Consider the following 27,914-nt stretch of genomic DNA (forward strand, 5'->3'; position numbering starts at 1 on the left):
TGTTTTGTACGCTGGCCAATGACTGTACATAGTGTATGAAAGTTATTTAAGCTCATGCTGTACATTTCTGTTCCCAGACAGGATGTGAGTGTTCGAAGAAGCTGTCGTGAATAAAACTCGAATGGTCGTTGTCCGTGGTGTGACGCTGAGGGCCACGGACATTGAGCGGGTGGTCATTCCCCAGGTTGGGGCGGGGGCCTGGCCTCTGGGCCGGGCCCAGCATGAGGGTTGCCGCACGTGTGGTGGGCTGGGGGCCCACCGAGGGAGCTACCACCCCCCCAAGCCTCCCTGGACCCCCTCCTGGGACAGGCATGGAGCTGGAGCGGGGCCGTGTGCTTCAGAACGGTGCCCGCTCCATTCCCGACACTGTTCCCGGCGTTGTCCATCGGACGGTCATGACCTGTGTGACGGGCACTGTTGGCGCTTTCTGAAGTGAGAAGAGTCTCAGAGAGGAGGTGGCTTGCCGGCGTCTGGCTCTGAGGAGCAGGCAGGGCTGGCCCTCATCCTGTGCCTGGGGTGGAAGGTGACCCCACACCCAGATGGAATGAGGATGAGACAGAGACAAACGATCAGGTTCGAGAACGGCTCCCTGGGGCCTGATGTTGGCCTCCAGATCAGGGCTTCTCAGTCTCATCTTCCCTTTTCTCCCCCCAACTACCTTAAAGCTCCTCTGTGCTCTGCCTCTGTGTAGCTGCACTTATGCTCGGCCGTGTCTGACTCTGCAACCCCATGGACTGCAGCCCGCCAGGCTCCTCTGTCCATGGGGATTGTCCAGGCAAGAACACTGGAATGGGTTGCCATTTCCTTCTCCAGGGAATCTTCTGACCCATTGATCGAATCCAAGTATCTTGCCTCTCCCGCATTGGCAAGCAGATTCTTAACCACCAAGACACCGGGTTCTGCCTCTAAGTCCCATTCAGTTAGTTCAGTCGCTCAGTCATGTCTGACTCTGCGACCCCATGGACTGCAGCATGCCAGGCCTTCCTGTCCATCACCAACTCCCAGAGTTTACTCAGACTCATGCCCATTGAGTCGGTGATGCCATCCAACCATCTCATCCTCTGTCCCTTTCTCCTGCCTTCAGTCTTTCCCAGCATCAAGGTCTTTTCAAATGAGTCAGTTCTTTGCATCAGATGGCCAAAGTACTGGAGTTGCAGCTTCAGCATCAGTCCTTCCAATGAATATTCAGGACTGATTTCCTTTAGGATGGACTGGTTGGATCTCCATGAGGTCCAAGGGACTCTCAAGAGTCTTCTCTAACACCACAGTTCGAAAGCATCAATTCTTCAGCACTCAGCTTTCTTTAGAGTCCAACTCTCACATCCATACATGAACACTGGAAAAACCATAGCTTTGACTAGACAACCTTTGTTGGCAAAGTGATGTCTCTGCTTTTTAATATGCTGTCTAGGTTGGTCATAGCTTTTCTTCCAAGGAGCAAACATCTTTTAAAAATAGGAAGTCAAGAGTTACCAAGCCCCATTATTTTGAACTGAAAGCCCTATTTTTAACGTAAAAACGTCTATGAGATGCCCAACAACCCTGTAACATGCTCGTCACCCTGGAAGGCATAGTTGTTCCTGTAAAACGGAGGTGCCCCCGAGCCTGGAGCTCACCAGGTCCTGTCTGTCACCAGGGTTCCCCAGGCATCAGTGATGCTCGTGTAGCCCAGGACGCTGTGTACTCCCGAGTCCATGCCCGCCCCTCACCCCCCACCGCTGCCCTGCCCCCGCTCTGGGTACGGTTCTCTACTTTGTCAGGCTCAGCTCTAATGAAAACATTTCAATAATAGTTTTATTGAGATGTAATTCCCAGACCACAAAATTTACCCTCTTTGGGGGGAAGGGTACTGACTTCAGTTGGTTTCTGTCTGTATTCCCTCTTGGTGGCTTGCAGCCACAGATGCTGAGCAAACATTTAAAGAGTGAGCATGGGAACAAATGAAGAAAGAAAGAAATAATAGCCATCTTGGAGGGTGGCATGATGAGATGGAACAAACCATCTAAACCTACCTTTCCCTTTTGAAAACCACACATCACCACACCAACCCCCACCACCCCAGGCACGCGGGCAGGGAGGCTGGGGCCCGTCTGCAGCTTCTGCACTCCCGCGCTATCTCAAAGCTTTCCTTTCTGATGTTTGTATTAAGACAAGGGTGTCTCTTTGCTTTGTTTTGCAAATACAAATCCAAGCTGTGCTGTCAGCCTGCACAGGCCCTGCCGCTGATCCAGACCCACAGCTGGTGATGGGCTGGTGGCGGGGCCGTGTGTCTGCAGGAGGCAAAGATGCTGTGGTCAGAAAGAGGTCACCCCTGGGAGGCTTCTGGTCCTCAGGCAGAAGGGGCCTGGCAAGCGGGGGGGAACCCTGAGCCACTGATAGAGACGTATGCCCCCAGCCCTGGGGTGAGGGCGGGTGGGGAGCCTCCCCACCCTGGGGGGTAGCGCTGGCTCCTAGCTGGTTGATGGAGTCGCACCCAGGCCACCTCCCACCCAGTCTCACCCCATTCTTGGTCCCCACAGACCGTCTTTCACATAGGATCTGTCCTTGGGGACAGAGCCACTGACACGCAGGAGGCGGTGACTAGGTGTCGCCAGCTTCGGGCCAGCCAAGCAGGGTGTGGGCGAAACCAGAAGAGGTGGCCCCGGCGCTGCTGAACTTGTCAGAGGCCTGGAGCCAATTGCAGCCAGACGCTGGCCACAAAAGATGGTTTTTCCAAACTCAAGTCTTCAAGATGCCAAGGCACTTAGGGGTGGGAGGCAGGAACAGCCAACCAAGTGACGGCCCTTTTTATTCCTTTCATGTGGGATTCTTCTCTCCAGATTGTAAGAGTAATAACTGCTTGTTATAGAAAACTTGGGAAATAAGCGAGTCTCAAGAAGAGAAATTCTGTGTGGGATGTAAGTTACCAGGTGGCTTTCCCAAACAAGCGTCACCTCTCAAAATCTGATACAAGCCCAGGTAAAAAGAACCCATCTGTCAATGCAGGAGACGCGAGTTCAATCCCTGGGTCGAGAAGATCCCCTGGAGGAGGAAATGGCAACCCACTCCATAGTATTCTTACCTGGAGAATCCCATAGGCAGAATCTGCAGCCTATGGCTCACGGGGTCACAAAGAGTTAGACATGACTTAGCAACTAAGCACGAACACATTCATTGCCAGGGCTAAGTGGCATCTTAAAAATCATTTTTTCCAACCCTCTCAATTTACAAATGAAGGGAAGTGAGGCCCAGAAGCCAACAGACTTGGTCTAGACCATCCCGGGACAAGAGGGCCTTAGAGTCTGTTTCCTGCCCCGCTGGTCTCTGCCCACAGGGCCCCTTCACTTGGCGTGCCCAAGGCTAGGGGACTGGTGGTCCCTGAAGCAGGTCCTATACCAGTGCGCGCGACCTGCTGGTGGGTTTGAATAAGATCCACCCTCCGACTCTGCTTGTCGCAAAGCAGTGACCTCAGAGGCGCTTTGGGACGGCGCATGCTCCCCGAGTCTTGTGGGGTTCCCCTCACACCTCCACCTGCAAGGAGTGCGACCGGTGAGGCCCCCAGTGCCAGCTGGTGACAAAGGCCGTGGGCAGAAGAGGCTTCTGGCCGGTGCCACAGTTAGTGCGGGCTTTAGCTCTGCCTCTGAGGTCATCATGTCAGAGACTCCAGCCGCTGCCCAGGCTCAGACAAGGTGGGGGAGCACTGTCACCGCTGAGAGGGAAGTGTGGGTGCTCCGTGTGTCCCTGGGGGTTCAGGTACAGGTCACAGAGGCCATGGGGCGCTTAGAGCTCTGTCCAGGGCCAGCTGATTGAGCTTGGGGGTAACAGGAGCACCTCTGCTTCCTTGGCAAGAGCAGGCAGAGATGGTGGGAACAGCCAGGGACCCCGTGTGGACACAGAGCTGTTCTAGGGACAGTGGGATGGTCCCTGTCAGGGCCGGTTCCAGCAGGAGCAGCGGGAGACGGCGGGTGCTCACCCGGCTGACCTCTCGGGTGGCAGGAGGAACAGGCTTTCAGGATCCAGACCTGAGTGCTGTCACCAGGCTGGTCTGGCTGGGTCAAGGACAGCAGGGTGGCATTCTGTGGAGTCGCCCTGGGTCCGGAGCACAGTGTCCAGCTCTCTGGCCTCCCGGGATGTTTCAGGAGCTGACTCACACCCTCCCATAAGCTGTCCTCCTGCTTAAATCAACCAGGGAGGCTGCCGTTGCCTATAGCCAGGAGCCCTGCCCACACCCCCTGAATCCCATCATCGCTTTCCTCCAGCTTTCCCATCAGTAGTTCAAGCTGATGCTCACAGAGCCCCCTCGCCCTGGCAGCCAGGCCCTGGGCGCTGCGGGCAGGGCGGGGAGAGCCGCCTAGACCCGCAGGACGGGGAGTGGGTGGGAGTGGGCTCCAGAGAAGACAAAGCAACGCCCCAGCTGGAAGTCTCCGCTTTCTCCTTTTATTACAGAAGCTCTGCAGGGACACCCCTCGTCTAGAGCAGGGCTCAGAAGCCAGGCCATGGTCTCCACTGCCGCAGTCTCGTCTGATGAGCCGCAGGCTCAGAAGTAGGCCTTCCGCAGCCTCCTGGGGCAGAAGCAGGAGGTGGAGCTGGTGACCCACGTCTTTTCCTTGGCCTCCAGGATGTAGGAGGTCTGCGTGGCGAGGCAGCTGACCGTGGGGTCCAGGTCTGCCCGCATGTGCCTCAGGGCTGTGACAGACACACGGGCTGAGCAAGAGGGCCTGGGGGTGCGGGGCTCATGGGGGCGGGTGGGCGCTGTGCAGGAAGGGGAGGGCGGTGGGCCGGGGGCCAGCAGCTTGTGGAGGGGGAGCCAGCGTATTTCCGGGCCTGGGACCGCGCACTGCGGGGCTCCGAGAGGCGTGGCTGGGGCTCGTCCAGTCCAGGACCAGCCCAGGGGGGTCCTACCCACTTCCCCCGGCTTGGCTCCGCCCTCCTCTCCCCAGGGCGCCGGGGGAGCCTAGGCCTCCGGCTGCGGCTGCAGCGGGGACTCGCTGGCACCATGGAAGCCCGCCAGGCAGGGTTGCAGGCTTGGGAGAGGGAAGGGGAGGTGGAGGGGTGGGGGATACGGGGCAGCCGCCCAGGCAGAAAGAAGGCGCCAGGAGTCCCCGTGTGCCCCCAAATGACAAGCCTCCCCGTCAACGCCCCCCGATGGTGACTGCTGTGAGCCCACTTGCCCTAATTTCTGAGCCCCCGCAACCACGTCTGAGGGACAGGCAGCAGGCGCAGGCTTGCACTGACCTGCGTGGACCTCGTCCATCTCCCTGGCCTCCTCAGCGCCCAGGGTCTGGATGATCTGGCCTGCAGGGGGCACGGAGCGCCTCACTGGCCCACAGAGGACCAGGGGACCCCGCTGCACCTGCTCTGAGCCTCTTCCCCAAACAGTCCCCATGCCCGCTCTCTGTCTGTCCCTCCCACACCCGACCTCGGGTCCTGACTTTCTCCTTGAAACCAGGATGACTTCCCCGCTTCTCTGAAGGGTCTCGAACAAACGGGGCGTCGCCTGTGCTGGGCGGTGCTTTCCTTGGGGACGTTGATGGAGCCGGCCACTCCAGTCTCTGAGCTGCCCTCCCAGGACGCGGCTTGTTTCGCGGGATAAGGCCGCCCAGCTCAGACAGGGGCTCCCAGCGGGGTGGGGTAGGGGGCAGGTGCGGACAGCGCTCCGCCCTGCTCGGTCACTACCCCAGGCTGTCTGCCCGCTGTCCTGGCTCCCTGGGCTGTGTTAAGGTCCCCAGCACGGGGACACGGCGCCCCGGGCAGAGGGGAGGCCCGCCGTACCTGCGAACCACACGGCAGCCCGACGGATGGGGACCTGCGGGCTCCTGAAGAGTTGTACGCTCTGCTTCAGGAACCAGAGGGCTCGGCCCACCTCCTGCTGCAGCTGCGGGAGAGGCGCCGCTGCTCCTGCAGCCCCAAACCCGCCCGGCCTGGCCCACCCCGCCCCGCCCCACCCACGCCCCGCTGACTCCCCTGCCCGGCTCCGCCTACGCCACGCCATGCCCCCGGCCCGGCCCCGCCCCTCCATGCCCCTGTCCCGCTACGCCACGCCCCCGACCCGGCCCCGCCACGCCCCACGGACCTGCCCAGCCCCGCCCACGCCTTGGCCCCGCCCATGGCCTGCCCCGGCACCACCACCCGGTCCACGCCCAACTCGACCCACGCCACGCCCCTGCCCCGCCTCACACCCCACCTGGCTCCGCCCGGCCCCGCCCTCGGCCCACGCCCCGCCCCGGCCCGCAAAGTCAGCCCCCAGGGAAGTCCCCACATCCGCACCCCGCCCGCAGCTCCTGTTCCACAAAGGCCCCCCAGACTGCCCGGGCTCTGGGGCCCACTTTCCCTGGGCTCGCTATTGTACCGCTGTGGCCGCGGGGAGAGGAACCCGACATCTGGGTGCCCCAGCCACCCCCACAAAAGCAGGCGGCGAGCCGCGACCCACCAGGGCACTGAGGATGGTCCATATGTCTTTCTCAGCGAAAGTCGCCCTGAGCTTTGACCAGCCCAGCAAGGTGGCCAGGTGGCAGAGTGTGGGCCTGGCGATCTGGAGAGACAGGGAAGCCCAGCCGGAGGAGTCAGGGTGCAGGCCGGGCCAAGACCCCGAGGGCATGCGGGCGGAGACAGGTGACAGTGAGATCAGCCCTACGGGGACAGGACTCAGTGAACCCAGGGGACCCCCCGACAGGAGGAAGGCCAGACCGTTCTTTGGCTGTTCCTGTACCCTTCCTCCCACTGATGGGAAGCTGAAAAATCATGATGGTGATTTTTCCAGTTGCTATGTTACCGCAGCGAGATCTACCTCCTCACCTACCCCACCAGCCCACAGCCCCCAAGCCCCCAAAACAGCCTCTCAGAGATTTCCCGGAGGTCTGGATCCTCCGGCTGGGGGTCACTCCTCTCATCAAGGTTGGCTCCTCCAGAAAGGTGGCCGCCCAGCTGACTGGGACAGACCCACCCACAAAGGGGACGTCCCAGCTCCCCAGCTGGTCCTGGGTGTCCTGATCTGTGCCCGTGAGAGCCTCACTGGGCGAAGGAGCCTGGTGTGAGCAGGCCGGCCACCGCGCTTCTCAGCAGCTAGGCTCAGAGCCCAGCCTGCCCACTCCAGAACCTGGGCCAGCCGTCTCTGTCCCCAGTGGGTGCCTCCCCGTCCCAGGACCCCGTTTCCGGTCAGCCCCTTCAGCCCCTCGCCAAGTGCTCACTGACATCCTGCTAGCGCCGCCCACCCCTCCGCCCCGTGGGCTCTCACCTGAGCTATTCTGCCGTTCGCATCCTCCAGGTGGAGTACGAGCAGGATGAGCAGGTTGAGGACCTGGTGCCTCAAGGGGAAGACAAAGACCCTCCTGCTAACCTTGGCCAGGAGAGCCCCGTAGATCTCAAAGGCTGTCAGGCGCAGATGCTCGGACTCCTGGGGGAGAACACACACGTGCACCCACGTGAGGGGCAGGCAGTGGAGCCCCGCCTTCCAGACGGTGGCCCTGAGCCCCCCACCGTCCGCAGGGCCCCCGTCATCACGACCCCACTGCGACTGCCCTCTGCCCTCTGGACCATCCCCAGGCCGGGGGCCATGGCTGTCAGCCCCTTCGCAGGCCTCGCCGTCTAGCCGGAGGGCCTCGGAGACAGTTCTGGCCACCCCGTTACTGGACAGACGATGCCCCAGTAGGGAGACAGACCTTGGGGGACGCACCTCCTCCAGGAAGGGTGCGAGGGTGAACGCAAGCTGGATGAGGAAGGCGGCCGAGTGCTGCCAGGGCAGCTGGTCCACCAGGTCCCTGAGCACCTGGAAGGTCTCCGCTACGATGCTGCCGTCCACAGAGTAGCAGCAGCTGAGCACGTAGGGCTGCAGGGCACGGAGCTGCTTCCCCTGTGGATGGGCGCCGGGACAGTCCCACCCGCTAGGGAGCTGCCCCCACCCCCACCACACACAGGCTGGGGGGGCACACCCCTCATGTCCCTGGACCCGGGTGCCAGCAGGGGCTGTGCCGGCAGAGAGGGGGTGCTGGCAAAGAGGGGTTCAGGAAAAGAGAGGTGCTGGCAAACGGGGGGTGGTGGCAGGGGTGCCAGCAAAGGGCGTGCCGGTGGGGATGTGCCGGCAGAGGGGAAGCCTCCCCGGGGGGTGTTGCACACGGGGAGGGAGGAGACACCACTCACTGCCCAACCCACAGCACCCTCCCCTCCGCCTCCTCATCCCTGGTGAGGATGCCTGGCTCCAGGAGACCCAGCAGGTTGGCGACCCGGGGCCCTTGTGGGAAACCTCCCCTTCTTTCCCAGGACGGTGAGAGCAGCAGGGGCTCTTTCCCTAGCCCTGTCCTCAGTGGGCTGGCTTCGTGGGGACTCCCTCGGTCCAACCCTGCGAGGGGCGTCCACCCCATCCGCCCCTGGGCCCTCTAGGCCTGCAGATCCGGGAGCCCGGGTGCGGCCAGCTCACCGTGCTCTCGTGCCTCGAGAGGATCCCCACTGCCCGCAGCAGCAGCTTCACGACTGCCGGCTCCTCTCGCTGGAACCAGTTGGCCAGGGTCCTGACCATCTCGTCGTCGGCAGCAGCCGCCACGTCTGGGCACTGCAGCAGCTGCGTGAGGACACGGAGAGAGTTGGAGGAGGCGGGCCCAAAGGAGGCGTCCTCGACGACCCAGAGTCCAGGCTCCTGTTCGAGAATGAGGAAACGCTCTTCAGGATTTGGAAGAACTGCTACAGGGGCCAACGGTCAGCTGGAGTGTCACATTCACAGGCTGTCATTCCGGAATTTGTCCCTCCAGCCTGCAAGTCTCCCTGGGGGGCCTTTGACAAGGGGAACCCCAGGGGATCAAGGTAAGAGACACTGGCGAGTACACACAGAAGGAGGTGTGTTTGGCTGCTCGCATATGAGAAGCATGGGTGCAGGGCTGTGAGGTTGGAGGGAGATGGGGAAATGGGAAAGAAAAAAAGGCGACAGTTAAAATAGCACATGATCTAGAAGAGAGAATATAATTAAAAGAAACAAATTTAGAATTCGGAAAATAGAATACAATTAAATTTAGAAAATAGATTCTAGTTTCAATAGAATGTACATTCAATTTAGAAAACAAGATACAATGAAAAGAAAATAGCAAACATGATTTTATTTGTATATGTAAATTATACGTGTATTTATATCCTTTAAAATAAAAGCGAACGAGACAAAAGCTAATCCGATGCATTTAACCAACAGGAGCTCGTTTTGTGTGCGTGCACGTGTGATGTATGCGCGTCTGTCTCCCCACGTGTGGTCCTGATGCTGGGGGTGTTCTTGTGGACAGCTACTGTCTCTGACCAGCAGGCAGGTAGACCCACCCCTTGGACTCTCTAGCTGAGCAATTTTCTTAGATTCTTTGAACCTCAGTTTTATCCTCTGCAAAACAGAGGTAATAACACTTTTTTTTCACAGAGTTACAGCAAGAGTTAAAATTACTGAGCTCCCTGAGAATCCTGGACAAAAGCTGACGGCCCTGATGGTTTTGCATGTTTCTACTATGATCCTGCCCAGGAAACAGATGAGGATAACCAAACAAAAGTCAAGGCGCTCAGTCGTGTCCGACTCTTTGGGACCCCATGGGCTGTAGCCTCCTAGGCTCCTCTGTCCATGGGATTTTCCAGGCAAGAGTACTGGAGTGGGTTGCCATTTCCTTCTCCAGGGGATCTTCCCAACCCAGGGATCAAACCCAGGTCTCCCACACTGCAGACAGATGCTTTACTGTCTGAGCCACCAGGGAAGCCAAACAATAAACAGGGCGGGTGAAAAACACGTGGATTATTCGGAGTTTTCATAGCTGTTCTCTCCGCTTAACAGACCTCGATCCACTTCTTCAGCTGGTACCTAAAGCCCCACTGGTTTCCACCTTAAAACTGACTGGACCACCCTTCAATGGCCAGTGGTGAAGTTCACCCAGCCCCCACCCTGTGGGGGTCCAGCCTTGTCCCCAGCTGCTGACTCCTCCCTCCCCGCTTCCCAGCCCAGAAGTCCAAGAAGGGTGGGAGATACGAAGGCCCATCTCCACTGTTTTCAGCAGACATTATGCATTTGGGGTAACTTCTAGAGAGGTTCTCTGTCCTAGCTGTATTTCTAGAAGACAGCTCTAAGCTTCGGGTCTTCTCAAGTAAACGCCCACCGGGACCCCACCCCAGACCACCGGCAGAGAGGACGCATAGGCAGGATGGCGGAGGGGTGGCATAGTGGTCAGCCCTTGTTGTGTTTAGAAGCTGCCCGGAGGGTTCCCAGGCACAGCCTGAGTCCAGGACCCCTCCATGCGAGGGCCCCCCTGCCACCCTGGCATGTGCCTTCTGCTGCTTCCCGAAGCCGGGTCCCAGGACCACCCGGAGAACAATCACCACTGAAGTAGATCCAGAAAATGAAGCCCTCCCCCGGGCCCTCGGAGTCCAGGCCTCTGCCGACGGGGCCCAGCAGTCTGGCGTGGGCAAGCTCCCGAGAGATCAGGGGCACTCACGCTGGCCAGTCACTTTGCACAGATTCCGTTTCTGGTCAGGGGCCCGGGTGTGCCTGTGCACACCTGCTGTCCTCAGCAGGGGTTCTGACAACCCGACAGGTGTCCCTGTCTGCCTGGTCAGCGCCCCACCCCCGTGCACAAATCAACACAGGTTCACGGGTGTGGGGAGGGGGCTCCACAGACAAGACACTGATGCCCGCAACCTGCACAAAAGCCAGCAGGACCCAGCAGGTCCTACCCGTCCAGGTTCTAGGACTAGCGCTTGTCATCTTCTCCCTCTGTTATTTCAGAAGAAATCCACTCCTACTGCAAAACTCAGTGACTTCAAATTACAAAAGGAGCGTATTTAAAGCTGTGGTGAGTCAGAACTCCTGAACCCCCTTTAAACACCGCTGGTGGGAGTATAAATCGGTACAACTTTACTGGGGGACATTAGTCTAGACAAATCAGACTAACTTGGCATCAGTCTCAAGAATCATAGAAGACATTCAAAAAAAAAAAGAATCATAGAAGACATTCATATTTTTTGAACCAAGTCTTCCACTTATTATGTTTCGTAGTTAAGCAAATAATCTGGAATATGGACAAAGCTTTCACAAAGAGATGTTCACTATAGTGTTATTATAATAGTGTAAAATTAGAAACTGAATGTCAGATCAATCATAATATATCTGTGATGAAATATTACATCCCCATTACAATTTATGTATGCTGCTGCTGCTAAGTCGCCTCAGTCGTGTCCGACTCTGTGCGACCCCATAGACGGCAGCCCACCAGGCTCCCCCGTCCCTGGGATTCTCCAGGCAAGAACACTGGAGTGGGTTGCCATTTCCTTCTCCAGTGCATGAAAGTGAAAAGTGAAAGTGAAGTCGCTCAGTCGTGTCCGACTCTTAGCGACCCCATGGACTGCAGCCTACTAAGCTCCTCCGTCCATGAGATTTTCCAGGCAAGAGTACTGGAGTGGGGTGCCATCACCTTCTCCGAAAATTTATGTATAGCCCCCCCCCCAAAAAAACCACATAATGATGCAGAATATGCTCTAAGACAGCAGAATACAGAACATGAACGGACAGGGATCTCAAAAATGACCAACACACCCATGGTGGTGGCTCAGACGCTCAGTCGTGTCCGACTCTGTGCGACTCTATGGACTGCAGCCTGCCAGGCTCCTCTGTCCCTGGGAATCTCCGGGAAAGCGTACTGGAGTGGGTTGCCATTTCCTCCCCCAGGAAAACACCCCCCCACACACATTCAGACCAAAATCTAGAAGTGGTTTCTTCTGAGCATCACCATTATTCATGATGTTGTTGCTTTTAAGACTCTTTTCCATAACTGCCAAATCTCTATACCTTTCTTCTGCCAGGGGACCAGAGTACATTGAGCCAACCAGAGAGCTGAGCAGAGTGATACCTTTCTTCTGCCAGGTGACCAGAGTACATTGAGCCAACCAGAGAGCTGAGCAGAGTTATACCTTTCTTCTGCCAGGTGACCAGAATACATTGAGCCAACCAGAGAGCTGAGCAGAGTGACTCTAAGGCAGGGTGGCTGCGGGGGCGCCGTGTTCTTCTATGAAATCAGAGCCGAGATTCAGTCGCACCAGGTAAACTCAAGGCCTGAGACTCCAGGTGACCAACCAGGTGTCCTGAGCAATGTCTCCCAGCCTGATGTGAGTCAGGCCACAGCCCCCTGGAGTAACTGCTCCAGGAAGGGCAGGCCCCCACCCGCCCCCCAGTCCTGGCCACTCGCCTCGGTGAAGAACACAAGAGCCGTCATGTGGTTCTCGAGGTCCGGGTCCTGGAGGACGCGGACGGTGAGGCGGAACACAGGGCGGGTGTGCCAGCAGCTGCGGACGACCATGGCCCTGTGGACGGCGGGGCGGGCGCCCAGGGTCAGGCCTGTGTGCAGGGGACCCTGGGGCGGGGCGGGGGCAGGGCGGCCGGCTCCCCAGCAGGTGCGGCCCAGGCTCACCTGCCCAGCAGGGCCACCCCCTCATGGTGTCTCTCCAGACTGGTGAGCAGCTCCCAGCCCTGCAGCTTCTGAATGTAGGACACGTGGTCGCTGTACCCTGCGCTCCTCATCAAGGTCTTCAGCGCCTCCACGGAGCAGCTGGGGGGGCGCGGGGGTGGGGGGCAGACAGCAGAGGAAAGGTCGTCCTCTCCTCACCTGGGAACCTCCTGTCCACCCAGCCTCCCGCACGGCCGCCACCTGCTGGGGGTGGGACAGCCCTCAGGGACCCTGGCAACGTTCCACGAAGGAGGCACCTGAAGCCAAGACAGCTGGGGCACCGGGGTGGGGGCGGGGGTCTGCAGACTCAGATGCGTGGTGTCACAGAGGGACAGCATCCCTGCATCCGCCCAGAAAGCCAGACACACAGAGAGTCTTTCTAAGAAGCCCTGCAAGGGACTCCCCTGGCGGTCCAGTGGTTAAGACTCCGAGCTCCCAGGGCAGGAGGCCCAGGTTCCATCCCTGGTTGGGGAACTAAGATTCCGCATACCGCATGACGTGGCCAAAAATAAGTAAGAAAAAAATCATCAATAAAAAGCCTAGGCAAGAGCTGTTGGAGGGCACGTGGGGAGCCCAGGCCCGGTGGAGGTGAAAAACGGCAGGCGAGGCCCTTGAGCGACAGCCGGAGAGGGGGTACCTGACGGGGTCCATCCCCTGGCTCACAGGGGGCTGGGCGGCCCCCACCCCCAGGAGGGAGGAGATGCGGAACAGCAGGGCCAGGAACAGGTGCGGGAAGAAGGCCTGCACCTCCATCCTCCGGCTGGGCTCCAGCAGCAGCTCGTGGAGGGCCCTGGTGGCCTGCGGGGCAGGGGGATTGTCAGCCGCAGCCCTGGGCTGACACGACCCACAGCCAGCCCCCGGGTCCCCCGCTGCCGAGCCCGGGAAGAGCAGGGCGGTGTCTGGGCTGCTGTCCGTTTAAAGCCCTCTGGGGGCTCTGCTGGGGGCTCGCTACTCTCACCATCCTTGAGGGGTCAGGGGACTGGGGTGCTGGTCTCACTCTGTCCCGCCCAGGCGAACGAGGAGCCGGTTCTCAGGCACGGCAGACTCCCCGGGGCCCCACACGAGAGGAGGCCATGAGGGTGTTCAACCTCCTCTGTCCACAGCAGCCGCTTGAGAGCTCCGGACAGCCTGGACGGACCCCGGGGCACCCTACCCGCTGCGGGCCCGCGTACGATCAATGGAGAGATCTGCGCTCTGCAGCCGGGCTCCTGGGGCCGAGACCTCTGCTGGGGGGTCAGCCTCTGCAGGAGGTGCTCCATGATCACTTCGTAGCCTTTGGGGAAGGACGCCAGGATCTCCCAGGGCTTGCGAGCCCCCCTGCAGGGAGAAAGCCCATCTGTAAGGTCAGCCTCCCGGGAGGGGCTCTGCTGCTCTGCTCAGGGCCCAGCTCCTTCTTCCTACCCTTCCCTCTCCCTTCTCCCCTCTCCTTTCCTCCAACTCCTTCCATCTTTCCATCACCTCCACGCCTCCTGTTCTCTGCCACCTCACATGCAGGTGACTCTGAAAGTGCTCACACGGCCTGTGAACCTGACGGGAGGAAACAGCTGAGTCCCATGGGTCAGAAACCTCCCCTGTGGCTGTGTCCCGGCCGGTGCTCCAGCCGTTGGCCCGGACCCAGCAGGCCACCCTCCAGGCCCCGGCGGTCACCTCTCCGCGCAGGCCCTTCCAGCCTTGCCTGAATGCATTTCACTTATGTTTTTCCTTTGCCTGGGATACCTTCCCTGCTCCTCCCAACCTGCAAATTCACACTCAGAGGAAGAGGAGAGATCTGAAAATTATTTCTCCAAATAACAGGGTACAATTTCAGGAAAGTCTGCTCGCTGTACCCAAGAAGCCACGACCTTTGCGAGACAGGAGAGGGTCGTGAAAAATCAAGGAGAGACTGAAGACGAGGATGAAGACAGTCTCCCTACTGGTGGTGTGGCATCACGGGGCTCTCGGGACAAAGACGAAGGAAGACTCCAAGCAGAAAACATGCGCGCTTGAGCAGTGCTTCGAGGGTTAATCAGTGGAAGAGACAGGCCAGCAGAGCCCTGGCCAGGGAACTGCGTAATTTCTCAATTGAGAAATTAAGATTGCTTATTAATTTCTGATAAATGTTCTTCATCATGGTAGGGAAGTTTTTTCCCATAATAGGGGAATTTTTTTTTTCAGTTAGTAATAGACTTTGAATTCTTTTGCCAAATGCTTTATAGCTTCCCATGATAAGTTTAAAAATATGTATGACTATTAAAGCAAAAATTAAACCTTTTTTTGGTGGTGTTTCTTCATGTGTATAGATATAATACGTATGGCAACCATACCATAAGTAAGGAAGTAAGTTCCTTACTTACTTCCATAAGTAGGGAAGCCAAGGAAGCTACATGTTGAAAGCTTTCATGTTTTCTTGAGGCTGTAAAATATTAATTCTAAATGGACTATGAACGTTTAGGGATGTCAGTACACTATGGCAATTGAGGTTTGGAAATGCCTAAGACTCCACTAAAAATTGATGGAGTCAAAATACAATGGATAAATTAAGAAGGAATACCTTTAAAAAAAAGCACAAACTATCCAAAATAATTCAGGAAAGTGGAAACGTAGGAGCAAAAACTGGAGGAGGCAAACAGAAAACAATCGTGAAATGATAGACTGGGGACCTCGCCTGGTGGCCCAGAGGTTAAGCGTCCTTCTGCCCGGACGCGGGACGCGGGCTCCATCCCCGGGTGAGGCACTAGGTCCGGCATGCCACAGCCAAGACCCGGCACAGCCAAATAAATGAAAACAAAGGACATAAATATTAAACAATACTTTAAAATAGTGAAAAATGCTTATAAAAAAGGGAAGAAACGGGTAGAAGATTTGGACATTTGGCCAAAGCAGGTATGTGGAGGTAAATGAACACAAGAAATCATGGTCAACATCAGTTGCAATTAAGAGTCAAACACAAATAGAAACAAGATGCCCCTGCGCACTTATTGGAATGACTAGGTCTTTCTTAATGACGATACCAAGTGTGGACAAGGGTGGAAGCAACCCGAAAGCCCTTTGGTAAGCCGCTGGCGGAAAGGCAAACGCCACAACCACGGCTGGAAAAGTTTGGCGGCTTCTTTAAAGCTGTTAAACGGACAGCTCCCGTATTACCCAGAAATGCAACCCCTAGGAACTTAGCCAAGAGAGATGGAAGCTAATATTTACACAAAAGCCTACGCGCACATATTTACAGCGGCACACTTGTAATGGCCCAGAACTGAGAAAACCAGGTGACTGCTGAGCACAGCGCGGCCTGCGCACACAGTGGGGTGCTGCTCAGCAAGGAACGGGGTGAATTTCTGACACACACGATGCCCTGGGTGAATCCCAAACACGCACGTAAGCGAGAGAAGCCAGGACCAGACGCACGAGTCTGCTCTGTGCGGTGTGACCGTCCTGCGTGGTCCTACTTCTAGGACGGCCTGGGGAAGGCCCAACGACAGGGCTGGAGAACAGATGGGGGCAAGGCTCGTGGGGCTGCTCCCAGCGGCACGGGATCTGGAGGGCAGTGGAAGGCCCTGCGTCTTAATGTGGTGGTGATGGCTGTGACTATACGTTTGAGAAAACTTGTGGAACTGTGTGGTCAAAGGGCGAATTTTACTACATGGAGAAATTTTAATGTCTTATAGCTTAGTACACCCATACTATATAATATCAGATGGCTTTTAAAATCGTTTACAAAGGAGTTTTAATTTTGAGAGAATGCTATGAAAAAAATGTGGAGATCGGTATATATGAGGGACTGTACTTTCTGTGTGTGTGTGTGTGTGTTTTGTGTGTTTTTTTGTGTGTGTACGTTCCTTAAAACCCTTTTTGTGTGTGTTCGTTTGTTGTGTTTGTAAAAATGGAACAAAATCATTCTTAAGAGGTAGACACACTATAAATTATACCTAAGTAACAGCAGGGGTTGCCTTGGGGTGAGATTTAATTTCTTTTTTCTTTTTCAAAAATGTACACGCTTTCAAAATTTTCTGCAATAAGCTAATGTTAACGGTACAATCACTTTGCCCCAAGTAAGGAGCTTCCTTGTCTAAAAGTTGGACATATTTTAAGAATAAGCAGATCGGCACAGCCTGGGGCTTGTCTGCCGCCCCGGGGACCCCACCCACCTCTGGGACTGCTCGTCCATCTCGAAGAGCGTCAGGACCACCTCATCCGTGTAGGTCTGGGCCAGCACGTGGAGCACCTTCCGGATGGTCTCCTGGGCCGTGGCGTCCGTGGCGCTGGGCATGTGGTGGTAAACGTGCTTGATGATTTCAGGCACCTGCAGGGGGTGGGGGGGTGCGGAATGCCTGCTTCCTGGGTGCTCGACACCCGCTCGGCAAGAGCCTCGGACCCAGGCGCCCACGCGGGGCTGGGGGCTGTCCCCCTGCCATGGCTGAAAAGGCACAGAGTAGACAGCAGCAGGGAAGAGGCTGTGGAGTCGGGTCCGGAAACCAGGTCACAAATATCAGAGGAGGGAACTGGGACACAGAGACTGTTGCGGGGGGAGGGCAGGCCCATCGCTGGCTGTGTGGACGGGAGGCTGTACAGGCCTGGAGTCACTCTGCCTGGATTCGAACCTGCCTCCCCGCTGACCAGCTGTGTGACCTTGGCACAGGATCAGCCCTCTCCGTGCTCTACTTCTTCATCGGACAACGAGAACCAGTTCAGCCTCCTCGTGGGCCTGAGTTAACACGTCTAGTGCATGTTACACGTGTGCTCAATAAAGTCCAGTTATCCGGGCCATACCCCCCGTGAGCTTCTCCCCAACTCCAGTTACTTCCCTGCAGACTTGTTGTAAGAAATAACACAGCACGTGACTGCGGCCAGCCCAGGGCAAGGTGCCCGGCGTTGGTAAACCTGAACAGTAACTGAAGTCAGCCTAACGTGGGAAGCTGACCTTGGCCTGGGAGCCACGGGGGTGCAAGCTCCAGTTCACCACAGGGAGAAGGTTCCAATGACGAAAGTGGTGCCGGAGGAGACCTGAGCTCTGCGTGGGGTGGGGAGCAGAGTCCGGCTGCCCAGGAGCTGGGCAGGGACTCCACATGGGCGCTGGGGGGCTGCCCTCCAGGGTGCCCTTCGGCTCAGGAGCGTTCAGATGGCACCCCGGGCCAGAGAGAAGAGGAGAGCCCAGGAACAGCTCATGGAGCTGGCACTGGCATCAGGGGGAGGTGGGGGCACGGGAGGCCATTGAAAGCAGAGCGACTGTCTGTCCACAGGAGCTTTGAAGATGGTCTAAGAAAAAGGACTGATAAAGAGACCCTGTGCTGGCTTAATTTCTCTGTGAACAAGTCCCACCTCCGACAAAGGGCCGTGCTCCAGCTCTAGCTCGTGTCAGTGCGCCTTAGGTTTACACGTAGATACAAATATACAGATACACGGGTGTAGATGTAGGTGTAGAGGACACGGATATACACGTAGATACAGATATACAGATACACGGGTGTAGATACAGGTGTAGAGGACACGGATATACACGTAGATACAGATATACAGATACACGGGTGTAGATACAGGTGTAGAGGACACGGATATACATGTAGATACAGATACATGGGTAGAGGATAGACAGACACAACGATATGGAGACAGGCATCTCCTAATCTTGCTGGGAATTCTCCCGCCAGCCTGACAAAGTGCTCAGAGGCCTCATCCCCTGTCTGCATGCGGGAGGGAGGTCTGAGGTGTCTCCTGGCCCCGGGAGCCCACACGGGGCTCCTGCTGTCGCTCTGATGCTAGCCTTCCCTTCCCAGTGGAGACGGAGGCCAGGTGGTCACCCCTCCCCATGGAAGGGCCTTCCACACAACTGCAAACCACGCTACGCCTCGTTTAACTTTTTATCCTCTGGATTCAAGGATCACGACTGTTTAACCCCAACCAGTAGGAAGTGAAACAGCAAGATCCGACACGGAATGGAAAGGAAGAAGGCCCAAAGCGCCCTCGGGCCCTGGAGTCCCTGGAGCGGCTACCTTCCCGATGTCAGGGACGGAGGACTTCAGGATTGTCCGCAGCACCCTGGAGGCCGCCCGGGCGTCGTGCCTGCTGGGCTTGGTCAGGGCCTCCAACGACACCAGCATCACGTCTGCTCGCTCCTCGGGAGTCAGGTACTTCCTGAAGAACTGGGAAGAGGGAGCCGGGCTGAGCCCCTCTGAGTCCGCCCGTGGCCTCCGCGCCCTGGAGAGGCCGGCCGGCCTGGGTCCAGTGCAGGCGGCCCCGGCCAGCACCCGGCTCCCTGCGGGGTGAGGCCGAGGCGGGGTGTGGCCAACGGTCCCCACAGCAGCGCACGGAGAAGTGAAAGTGAGTGAAGTGAGAGTCACTCAGTCGCGTCCGACTCTCTGTGACCCCACGGACCTCCAGGCCAGAATACTGGAGTGGGGAGCCGTTCCCTTCTCCAGGGGATCTTCCCAACCCAGGGACCGAAACCAGTTCTCCCACATTGTAGACAGACTCTTTACCAGCTGAGCCACCAGGGAAGCCCAAGAATACTGGAGTGGGTAGCCTATCCCTTCTCCAGCCGATCTTCCCAGAGGGACATGCTAAAGGCGTCTGGGTTTGCATTTGGAACACAAGCAGGGGACTGCATCTGGGGTGAGCTCTGATGTCTAGCGGGGTGACCGCACCGCAAAGCAGGCATCGGCTTCCAGGTCTGCTTCCAGGCCTTGGAGGGGCCACCTGCAAAAGGGGAAGGAGCCGGGGGCAGCCACAGTGAGAGGCAGGAGGTGGGTGACAGCCATGGCAGGACCAGAGCAGAGCAGGTGGACGAGCAAGGGATTCAGGAGGCAGAGTGGATGGGCGTGGGGTTGAGCTGGGCGTGGAGAGGAAGGGAGAGTGAAGGGTGGTATCTGGGTTTCTGGAGGGAGTGGCGGGAGCTGGCGGAGCCTGGGGCACAGTGCCCAGGGCCAGAAGTCCGCCTCTGCTGAGAGACCAGAAGGGAAGCCAGGCCTAAGACAGGTGCGTGGGGAGGAGAGCGGACCACACCTCACTGCACAGTCCCGCTCAGTGACTTAAACTTCAGTCCACCCCAGGGCAGCTAGGGGAACCGGCCTTCCCCTCCAGCACGCTGTCCACGAGACCTGGGATTTCAGGGACCCTTCCTCGTAGTGGGGATCACCCCTTGGGCCTGGCCCTCTTCCTGCCCAAGCTTCCCATCCAGGCATCCCGCGTTGGGTGGGGTGTGCGCGCTACCATCGTGAGGTCCTGTATGCTGGCCAGCCACTCCCCCCGGAAGTGCTTCTGCAGCTCCTTCAAGATGTTCTCTGTCTTCTGTTTCACACCTGTGATCCAAAACCATCGGCAGGGGAGAAAGGAACACGCCCTGTGCTCTTCCCCAGCAAACCTCAGAGTGGACCAAGAGGGTTCAAGGGTGAAGTGTTGCTGGCCCATCACAGCGTGCGAGGGTTCTCGGGCCCTGGTGCCAGGCCGGCAGGTGGACGTCAGTGAGGCCGCTGCTCCCACACACCGCTCACCCGGCCCCCGCTAAGTAACTGGGAAACGGACCCAGTTTAATCACAAAAGCCAAGTCTCTGAAGCTCCCTTTGGGGGAGATGTGCAAATTCCTCTGGCACCTCTGTGTGTGTGTACATCCAAATCTCTGACTTTCTTGGGGCAGGGGAAGCCCAGATCAGGAGTCCCCAGGTTGTCCCGTGAGGAGGGAGCCTCATTTCCCAGCCTGGGTCCTCGAAGCAGTGGTGGGACAGCTGGGAACACTGAGGGGCCAAGTGGACCTCACAGGTGGCTGCAAGCCCGGCTCCCCGTCCTCCCGAGAGTCCCCAGGAATGTCTCCTAAGAGGGCGTGGTGTCAGCACTGGGCTGGGGCTCATTCTGGTAAGGCGTATTTAGGGCCTTGCCCTGAGGAGGGAGGCCAGCCCTCCGGCGCCCCCGACACCACGCAGGGCTCCCAGTAGGGCCTGTCACTCTGCGAGCCAGCACCCCCACCTCCCGCAGCCCCTAGTCCATTAGGCCGGGATGCTCACTTCTCTGCAGCGCGAGGACTTTGAACAGGTAGTGCAGCGCTTCCGAGGCCGCCATGCCGACCTCCAGGTTGGGGCTCATGCAGAGGAGGCCCAGCGTGCCCATCAGCTTCCCAGTCATGGAGAACTCCGCCGTGTGCTGCGGGAGGGGGCCCGGCTGCACCCCGAGGGCCACATGGGCGCTGCCCCAGCCCCGCCTGCCAGGGGGCCCCCATTCCCTTCGACTTCCCCTCCCCTCCACACAGCTTGGTATCTGCTGTGGGTGGCCCCACCTCACCAGCTCCACACAGTGCTGGCAAAGGGACCTTCCAAGTCAGCACCCAGGGGACTGGGGCGGCCAGACCCCCAGGCACACTGGCCAGTGGGAGCTATGGGCTCCCACCCCTGGCTCCCCGGGCCAGGCCCTCCACCCGGGCTGGGATATATCTGCCTGCTCAGAGCTCACAGGAGCAGCGGGACCAAGGTGCTGTGGCCGCCCAGGGACCCCTGCAGAGCCTCGCGTGTCCCAGGCACTCACCGCCAGCTCGGGGAAATTGCAGATAAACCTCAGGATCCGGGAAATGGCGCCCAAGATCCGGGTCTGCTCGTGCACTTTATCCGACTGCACCAAGCAAGGCAGGACGACCTGCAGAGGGAGCAGGGACACCCTGCCACACCTTCCGTGGGGTCCCACCCTCCCTGCTCAGTCCATCCCCGACATGGCCTCGGAGACAAGCGGACACCCCTGACACACGCAGCATCCCGGCCACAAAGACAATAGGAGGGTGGCTGCGGCTGGCCCGAGTTTATCTAGTTTTTATAGTTATCTAGTTTTCTGTGATGAACATGCGTTGCTTGTAAAATTACCAAGAAAACAATGAATATCATTAAAAATGAAAAAAAAAAAAAAGAAATGATACATCCCTCAAAATAATGTCCTAACACGAATGCATTTCCTCTCTACATACAGCCCTTATCGTCGGTGTTGTTCGGTCACTAAGTCGTGTCCAACCCTTTGCGACTCCCTGGACTGCAGCACGCCAGGCTTCCCTGTCCTTCATTGTCTTCCAGAGCTTGCTCAAACTCATGTCCTTGAGTCAGTGATGCCATCCAACCATCTCATCCTCTGTCACCCCCTTCTCCTCTTGCCCTCAATCCTTCCAGCAACAGGGTCTTTTCCAGTGAGTTAGCTCTTCGCATCAGGTAACTAAAGTACTGAAGCTTCAGTGAAAGCTTAAAATAAGATAGCTGGGCAATCTTGTCTCCTTATCTTTAGTCACATCTAGTATTTTATCCAAAATTAAATCAACTTTGTTAATTACCATCTTGTCATGAAAGTTCATTTCAAGTGACTCCTGGCTATTTCTCGAATTCAAACTCACCCCTCAGGGTGACAATGTATTGTGACCGAGAACGTCTGGGGACTCCGTGAAGAGGGGAGAGATGCAGGACTCTGTCTCCAGGGAACAGACATGCCTGCTGAGGTCTGAGGACCGAAGGATGGCCTTCAGCCGCAGCCGAGCCCCAGGCATCTTAGTTTCCTTTCCTCCCCCCACACCCAGGGCTTCAATCTCCCTTCCTCACCTCCAGGAAGCTCTGCAGGAAGACCATGCTCGGCTCCAGATCCTCCATCATGAGAGCCTGTAACATGTCGTCCAAGGCCTGGATTGTCTGGCAGGCGGGGGGCGCGGGGTGTCAGATGACAGACCGCTCCCCGGGGCGCCCCCACTCCCATGGGCCAGCTCTGCCGCCGCCCTCCCATCTTCGAGCGCCAGCCCCGCTTGACCTCACTGAGCCCTGGACCAGCTCCAACTGTAGGCCAGACAGTACGAGTGGGCACCCGGCTGCTCTCTCCAAAAAATGCAGCCCCCGAGGGCCCCTCGCCACCAGAGGCTCATTCTCTGACATCTTCGATAAAGGAAACCTCTATCTTTCAAGCTGAAAATTCCCGGGAAGGTTTGACCAAGTCTATTGGCCAGTAATTCCCTAGAACCTGTGGGCTTATCCTCAGACTGTCTCCTCCTGAAACTGAGGCTCTCGTGAAACTAGAGAAACAGAGCGCTTGGGAGAGAAGGATGTGGGTGGTGTGGGAGCAGGAGCCAGCCCGAGGAGGCACGAGGGGACCGCGGATGGGCAGTGTGGGAGCAGGAGCCAGCCCCGAGGAGGCGCGAGGGGCCTGCGGATGGGCAGTGGCAGCACCTGGAGGTAGAGGCTGGCGCTTTCCTTGCGGTCCAGGCTGGGCATGATGAGCGGCAGAGGGATGATGCTGGAGATGCCGGCGGTGGCCAGGTCCAGCTTCTGGGACAGGTGGAGCGGCGGGTTCACCTGGCTGTGGGGGAGGGGGGGAGGGGCCACGGGGGGCTCTGGAGTACAGGTTAGTGTCCAGGGCCAGCGGGGGGGCACTCTGCTCTGCCCTCTTGCTGGGCCTTCACACACTTCCCTGCAGGGAAGGAGGTCCTGGCGTCTCTGGGAGCCTTCCCCACACTGATGCCCCAACAGCTTTCTAACAGTGAGAGTTGGGGGTACCCTACCACAGGAGGCTGGGAGGCGGGGTGGCTGTCATGGGCCCTGCCCCCGCAGCCCAGAACTCACGTCCCCAAGCCTTGCCATGCTCCCCAACCCCAACACCCCGGCCTTGGGGACCCAGGCACCTCAGGGCCACGACGCAGAGCATGGCTTGCTGCCGCACAGTGCTGACCAGGGCCTCTGTGGACTCTTCGAGAATTAATTTCTAGAAGGGAGGAAGAAAGGAGAATTCCCCTCAGAGAGGGACCCCCACCCCGCGGCTGGGTTTGTCATTCTTGTCCCTGGAGGACAGATGCCCAGAAAGAGAGGGCCTTGCTCACCGTGATTTTCTCGGCCAAGACAGTTTTCGGAAAGAAATCGTCCATGTTGCCATTTGCCTGGGCGTGGACAGCACCACTCAAGGTGTCCACTGCACTCAGGAACTTCAGCTTGTCCATCTCGAGCTAGGACGGAGGGACACACAAGCCCTGCCCACAGCACGGCCTCTGCCTGCAGCCCACCCACCTCCCTCTGCAGAGCCCCCGCGTCCCCTGCCCAGACCCTGCCCCTCGCAGGGCCCAGAACTCTGACCACAGAAGCATTTCCTACACATGCCCCGCGCCCAGCACTGGCCACCAGTGTCCTGACGCCTCTGTAGCTCTCCAGGGACCAAGCTGGCGGGGGGTGGGGCTTGGGGGCCCCAAAGGCGGGGTTTTTTTCACTTCTGTGGCTGGCCTGGCCACCTAACAGGCCAGGTCAGGCAGCTTCTAAGCCAGGGCTGGCATTCAGACTGAAAGAAGCCTGCATGTGTGTGCTCAGTCATGTCTGACTCTTTACGACCCTGTGGACTGTATGCAGCCTGCCAGGCGCCTCTGTCCATGGGGATTCCCCAGGCAAGAATACTGGAGCGGGTAGCCATTTCCTTCTCCGGGGGATCTTCCCAACCCAAGGAATTGACCCCGGGCTCCTGGGTCTCCTGCATTGGCAGGTGGGTTCTTTACCACTGGTGCCACCTGGGAAGCCCGAGCCCTCGTTTTTACCTACTTTTCTCCTCAGTTCTCAGAAAGCTCCAGGGAACTGCCTTACCAGCTGCCCTTGTTCTAGAAATTCCTGGATGCACTCATAGGCTTCTCTTTCTGACTGGCGCAGTCCTGCAGGGGATGTAATTGGGAGGAATCTGGCTGATTCTCTGTGTGGAACAGGAAAGCAGAACCCCCCACCCTCCACCCTCTTTCAAGAGGGCTCAGAAGCTGTAGGGGTCCCAGGTGACTGCCCCAGCTCCAAGAAGCAGCTTCTCCAGGCCTGGGGCCAAAGGTAGGCCACAGAAGCCTCTGTGGAAAGGGAACTGTGTGGGGGACTGTCAAGAGACTTTCTGCATCAAGCACGGCCAGGAGAGGCAGGAGATGGAGAGTCCTCTAAGTCACCCCGGGAGCCCCAGGTGCTGGCGCTGTTCTGGGTAGGCTCTGAGACCCTTGAATGGGAGTGAACTTGAAACCCCAAATGGGCCTATGCATCTCCCTGGACCACTGAGCTGGTGCAGCCCTGTGGAGCTGGCACCCAGGTGTAGACAGAGGCTGGGGGTGAGGCTAAGAATAGCGCCTGTCCACCCAGGGTGTCGGGAGCAGGTGAAGCAAGAGGATGAAGGGGTGGCATCCCTGGTCACCAGGCCTGAGGTCTGGCCCTTCCTCACTGCCCTACGTGGATTGCCCTGGGGGCGGGGCGGGGTCAGAGCTGGAGCACTGCAGCTGAAGTTCAAATGCCCGAGTTCCAGGCCAGCTCTTCCGCTTAGTGAGCCCCACGACCTTTCCAAGTTAAAGTCTCTCAGCTCTGGTTTCCTTGTCTATACAATAGGGAGGATGACTGTCCCTATTATTATTGTGAGAATTAAATGAATGAATGCATGATAATGATAAATAACAAATGATGATAGTAATAAATAATTAATGCTTGATAATAATGCAAGAAGAAGACTCTTGAGAGTCCTTTGGACAGCAAGGAGAGCAAACCAGTCCATCCTAAAGGAAATCAACACTGAGTGTTCATTGGAAGGACTGATACTGAAGTGAGAACTCCAATACTTTGGCCACCTGATGCAAAGAGCTGATCCACTGGAAAAGACCCTGATGCTGAGAAAAACTGAAGGCAAGAGGAGAAGGGGACGACGGAGGATGAGCTGGTTGGATGGCATCACCGACTCAATGGACATGAGTTTGAACAAGTTCTGGGAGATGGTGAGGGACAGGGAGGCCTGGCGTGCTGCAGTCCATGGGGCCGCAAAGAGGTGGATAGGACTGAGCGGCTGAACAACAACAACGATACATGAAGGCATATCTTGAGCAAATTAAATTCTCCTTCAACATGGGACCGGTAATCACAGGGTCTATCACCGTTATGAGGTTTAAATTAATTCATTCATGTAAAAAATGTGGAATGACCCCTGGCCCAGGGCAGGAAATTAGTAAGTCCCTTCTTCTGCCCACGTATACTGAGCACTTTCTATGGGAAAGGTGCATTATAGGCAGAGCTGACAGACAGAGCACACAAACAAACAGGTCTCTGCACGGGACACTGCCACGTGTAGCTCTAATGGAATCATCTCTGTGTCTGCTTGTACAGATGTGTGTATGTATATACATATATATATACACACACACACACACGTGTATATATACATTCTCAGGAGGTCAGAGAAAGCCTGAGTGGCCTTCACGACCATGGGGAACTAGCCCGACAGATACCTGGGGAAAGACCTTTCTAGGCCAAAAGAGCAGTGGATGCAAAGGCGCTGGGGCAGGACCACGCCTGGCGTGCAGCTGGGACCGCCCAGGGGCCCAGAGCCTGGACTGGGACTGCAGGGGGAGTGGCTAGTAGGAAGGCAGAGCGGTCAGGAGCCAGGTCAGGAGGGCCTTCTGAAGCTGCTGAAAGGACAGTTGTGTGGATTCTGGCTTTTGTTCTGCGTAGGACAGCCCTAGGTAGGTTTCAGTTAAGATAGAATTACTCTGGTTGTTGGGTTGAGACTAGAGAGATGCAGGGTGGTGGTAGGGGCGGGTAGAGGTGGCCAGGTCACATGGTAATAATCCAGGGTAGAGGAGACGGGGGCTGGACCCGGGATGGTAGGAGTGAGTGGTCAGATTCTGTATCTGTGTTGAAGGCAGGCCCCGGAGGGAGAGTGGTACTCTGGGTGTGAGTGAGACAAAGGCAAGTGCAGACAGACTTGGGGCCTGAGGACCTGTGCAAGCGAGGTGGGGCAGGTCTGGGGCTGGCAGCGCAGCTGGGATGTGCTGGATCTGAGATGCGTGTGTGTGTGTGTGTGTTAGTTGCTCAATTGTGTCCGACTCTTTGTGACCCCATGGACTGTAGCTCACCAGGCTCCTCCATCCACGGGATTCTCCGGGCAGGAATAGTGAACTGGGTTGCCATTCCATTCTCAAGAGGATCTTCCCAACCCAGGGATCAAACTCCAGTCTCCTGCATTGCAGGCAGATTCTTTACTGTCTGAGCCACCAGGGAGACCCTTGAGATGCTGACTAGGCACCAAACAGGGGATGTTGCTGTGGCTGGATTGAAGAGTCTGGAGGTCAGGGCTGGGGTCGGGGACTTGCTGACACACAGGTGGTCTAGAGGTCTGCCTTGGCTCTCCCGAACAGTGGAAAGCCCCAGGCGACATCCTGGTCCCCATCCAGCTCTAGGCCCCTCGGGGAGGTAGGTCTGAAAAGGGACCGGCGTGCAGAGACCAGAGCTCTGACCGACCAGGCAGCCAGGAGTGGGCAGACTCAAGTCCATCCATGAGTGCCCAGCGAGGGCTGGGCCATCCAGTACCATCCCATCTGAGGCATCAGGAGCCAAGACTCGGCCGGGTCCCAGAGTAACTCACCCGCCAAGTGAGGGCTCCCAGAGACGCGGTCAGGCAGTCCCGAAAAAGTGATTTTGTTTAATTTTTGACGATGGTCGGGATGACGGTCAGGAGGGGAGTCCATTGGCACGCCTAGGCAGCAGCCAAGTCAGGCTTCCAGAAAGGACAGGCAACTGGCTGAGCGGTGCCAGCTTGGGTCCACCGCGGCCTCCTTCACCCGGCCCTGGGAAGATGGGGACCGTCTGAAGGGCCCTGCCTCCCATCCCCTGCCCCAGAGCTGCTTACAAGTCTTCATTCAGGACTCTCCCTGAGTGGGGACATTTCATTTGGAGGCGGCCTCCGGGCCCTCTGCCTCCGGGAGGCCGCACTGCTGAAATCCCCGAAGCCCCCGACCCCTGGCCCGATTCACAGTCCGTGTCTGCCCTGAGGCTGGGGGGCTGAGTGCCCCCAGAGGTCTGTCCAGGTCTTGCCCGTGGATCAGGAGGAAACCGCCGCCTGCCCTAGAGGCTCGGTCCCCCAGCCGGGGCGCCCCCTGCCTCCGTCCCAGGGGAGACCCGGAGGCCCATGTCCTCCCGCGTCCTGTCCTACCCGCTGTACTCTGGCGCTCCCTCTGCCGGGGCGCACCGACCTCGGCCCGCATGCTGGGGTTCCGGACACCGGTCACGGTTTCCCCGGGCCTCCCTCTTCACAGCACCCACAGCGTGTGACTCAGCCCGGCGGAAGGGGGCCAGGTCTGAGGTCGGGGGTCCAGAGAGCCGGCCGCGTCCCCTCGGAGCCTGCCCCTGCGTGGGGCGCCTCAGGCCCTGAAGCCCAGCCCCTCGGGCCCGGGGCACCTGCCTGGCCTGCCCCGGGGGTGCTGTGAGGGCGGCGGAGGGAGCCCTCACCTAACGCAGCGCCTCAGCTCTGGGCCCACCCGGTCCTGGGACTGTGCCTCCAGAGGGCGCCGCGCCGGCTCCAGAGCGGCCACTGCAGGGCGGGTGTGGACCTGGCTCCCTTCGCCCCGCGGGTCTCGGACCCGGGACCGCCCACTTCCGGCTTTGGAGACGAGGCGCTGGGGCTGTTACGCACAAGAGCCTCAACTCGGGGCGGTGGAGGAGCCCATCGCTGAGCCACGCCCACTGCGGGGCCCCGCCCACCAGCGAGCACCGCCCATCGCCGAGCCACGCCCACTACTGAGCACCACCC

General features: G+C 58.1%; 1 protein-coding gene across 49 annotated transcripts; it reads right to left on the reverse strand.

The window, feature by feature from the left end:
• Nucleotides 1-4,123: 4,123 nt before the first annotated feature.
• LOC147356017 (maestro heat-like repeat-containing protein family member 7) lies at nt 4,124-27,903 on the reverse strand. 49 transcript variants are annotated; one of them, XR_015142949.1, is made up of 23 exons: nt 27,614-27,903; nt 26,751-26,952; nt 23,963-24,027; nt 23,218-23,340; nt 23,023-23,102; nt 22,571-22,700; nt 21,956-22,042; nt 20,910-21,017; nt 20,396-20,531; nt 19,608-19,696; nt 18,392-18,541; nt 16,550-16,704; nt 13,650-13,745; nt 13,066-13,226; nt 12,393-12,530; nt 12,171-12,285; nt 8,393-8,533; nt 7,638-7,828; nt 7,214-7,372; nt 6,410-6,511; nt 5,752-5,854; nt 5,215-5,274; nt 4,395-4,665 (listed from the first exon to the last, which is right to left on the reverse strand). XR_015142949.1 is itself a non-coding variant. In XM_086343126.1 (23 exons), the coding sequence occupies exons 2-23, from the start codon at nt 26,851-26,853 to the stop codon at nt 4,517-4,519; spliced, it is 2,628 nt and encodes an 875-aa protein (XP_086199252.1). In that variant the 5' UTR covers nt 26,854-26,952; nt 27,614-27,903; the 3' UTR covers nt 4,395-4,516. The 49 variants fall into 49 exon arrangements, 26 of the variants coding, with proteins under 26 accessions (XP_086199239.1, XP_086199242.1, XP_086199238.1 ...); XR_015142945.1 differs by having other exon boundaries at nt 7,652-7,766; nt 13,601-13,745; XR_015142942.1 differs by having other exon boundaries at nt 13,601-13,745.
• Between the last annotated feature and the right edge of the window lie 11 nt (nt 27,904-27,914).

This window comes from Bos grunniens, chromosome 16 (assembly GCF_055505025.1).
Source record: "Bos grunniens cultivar Pamir isolate PY7600 chromosome 16, Bosgru_T2T1.0, whole genome shotgun sequence".
NCBI classification, from domain to species: Eukaryota; Metazoa; Chordata; class Mammalia; order Artiodactyla; family Bovidae; genus Bos; species Bos grunniens.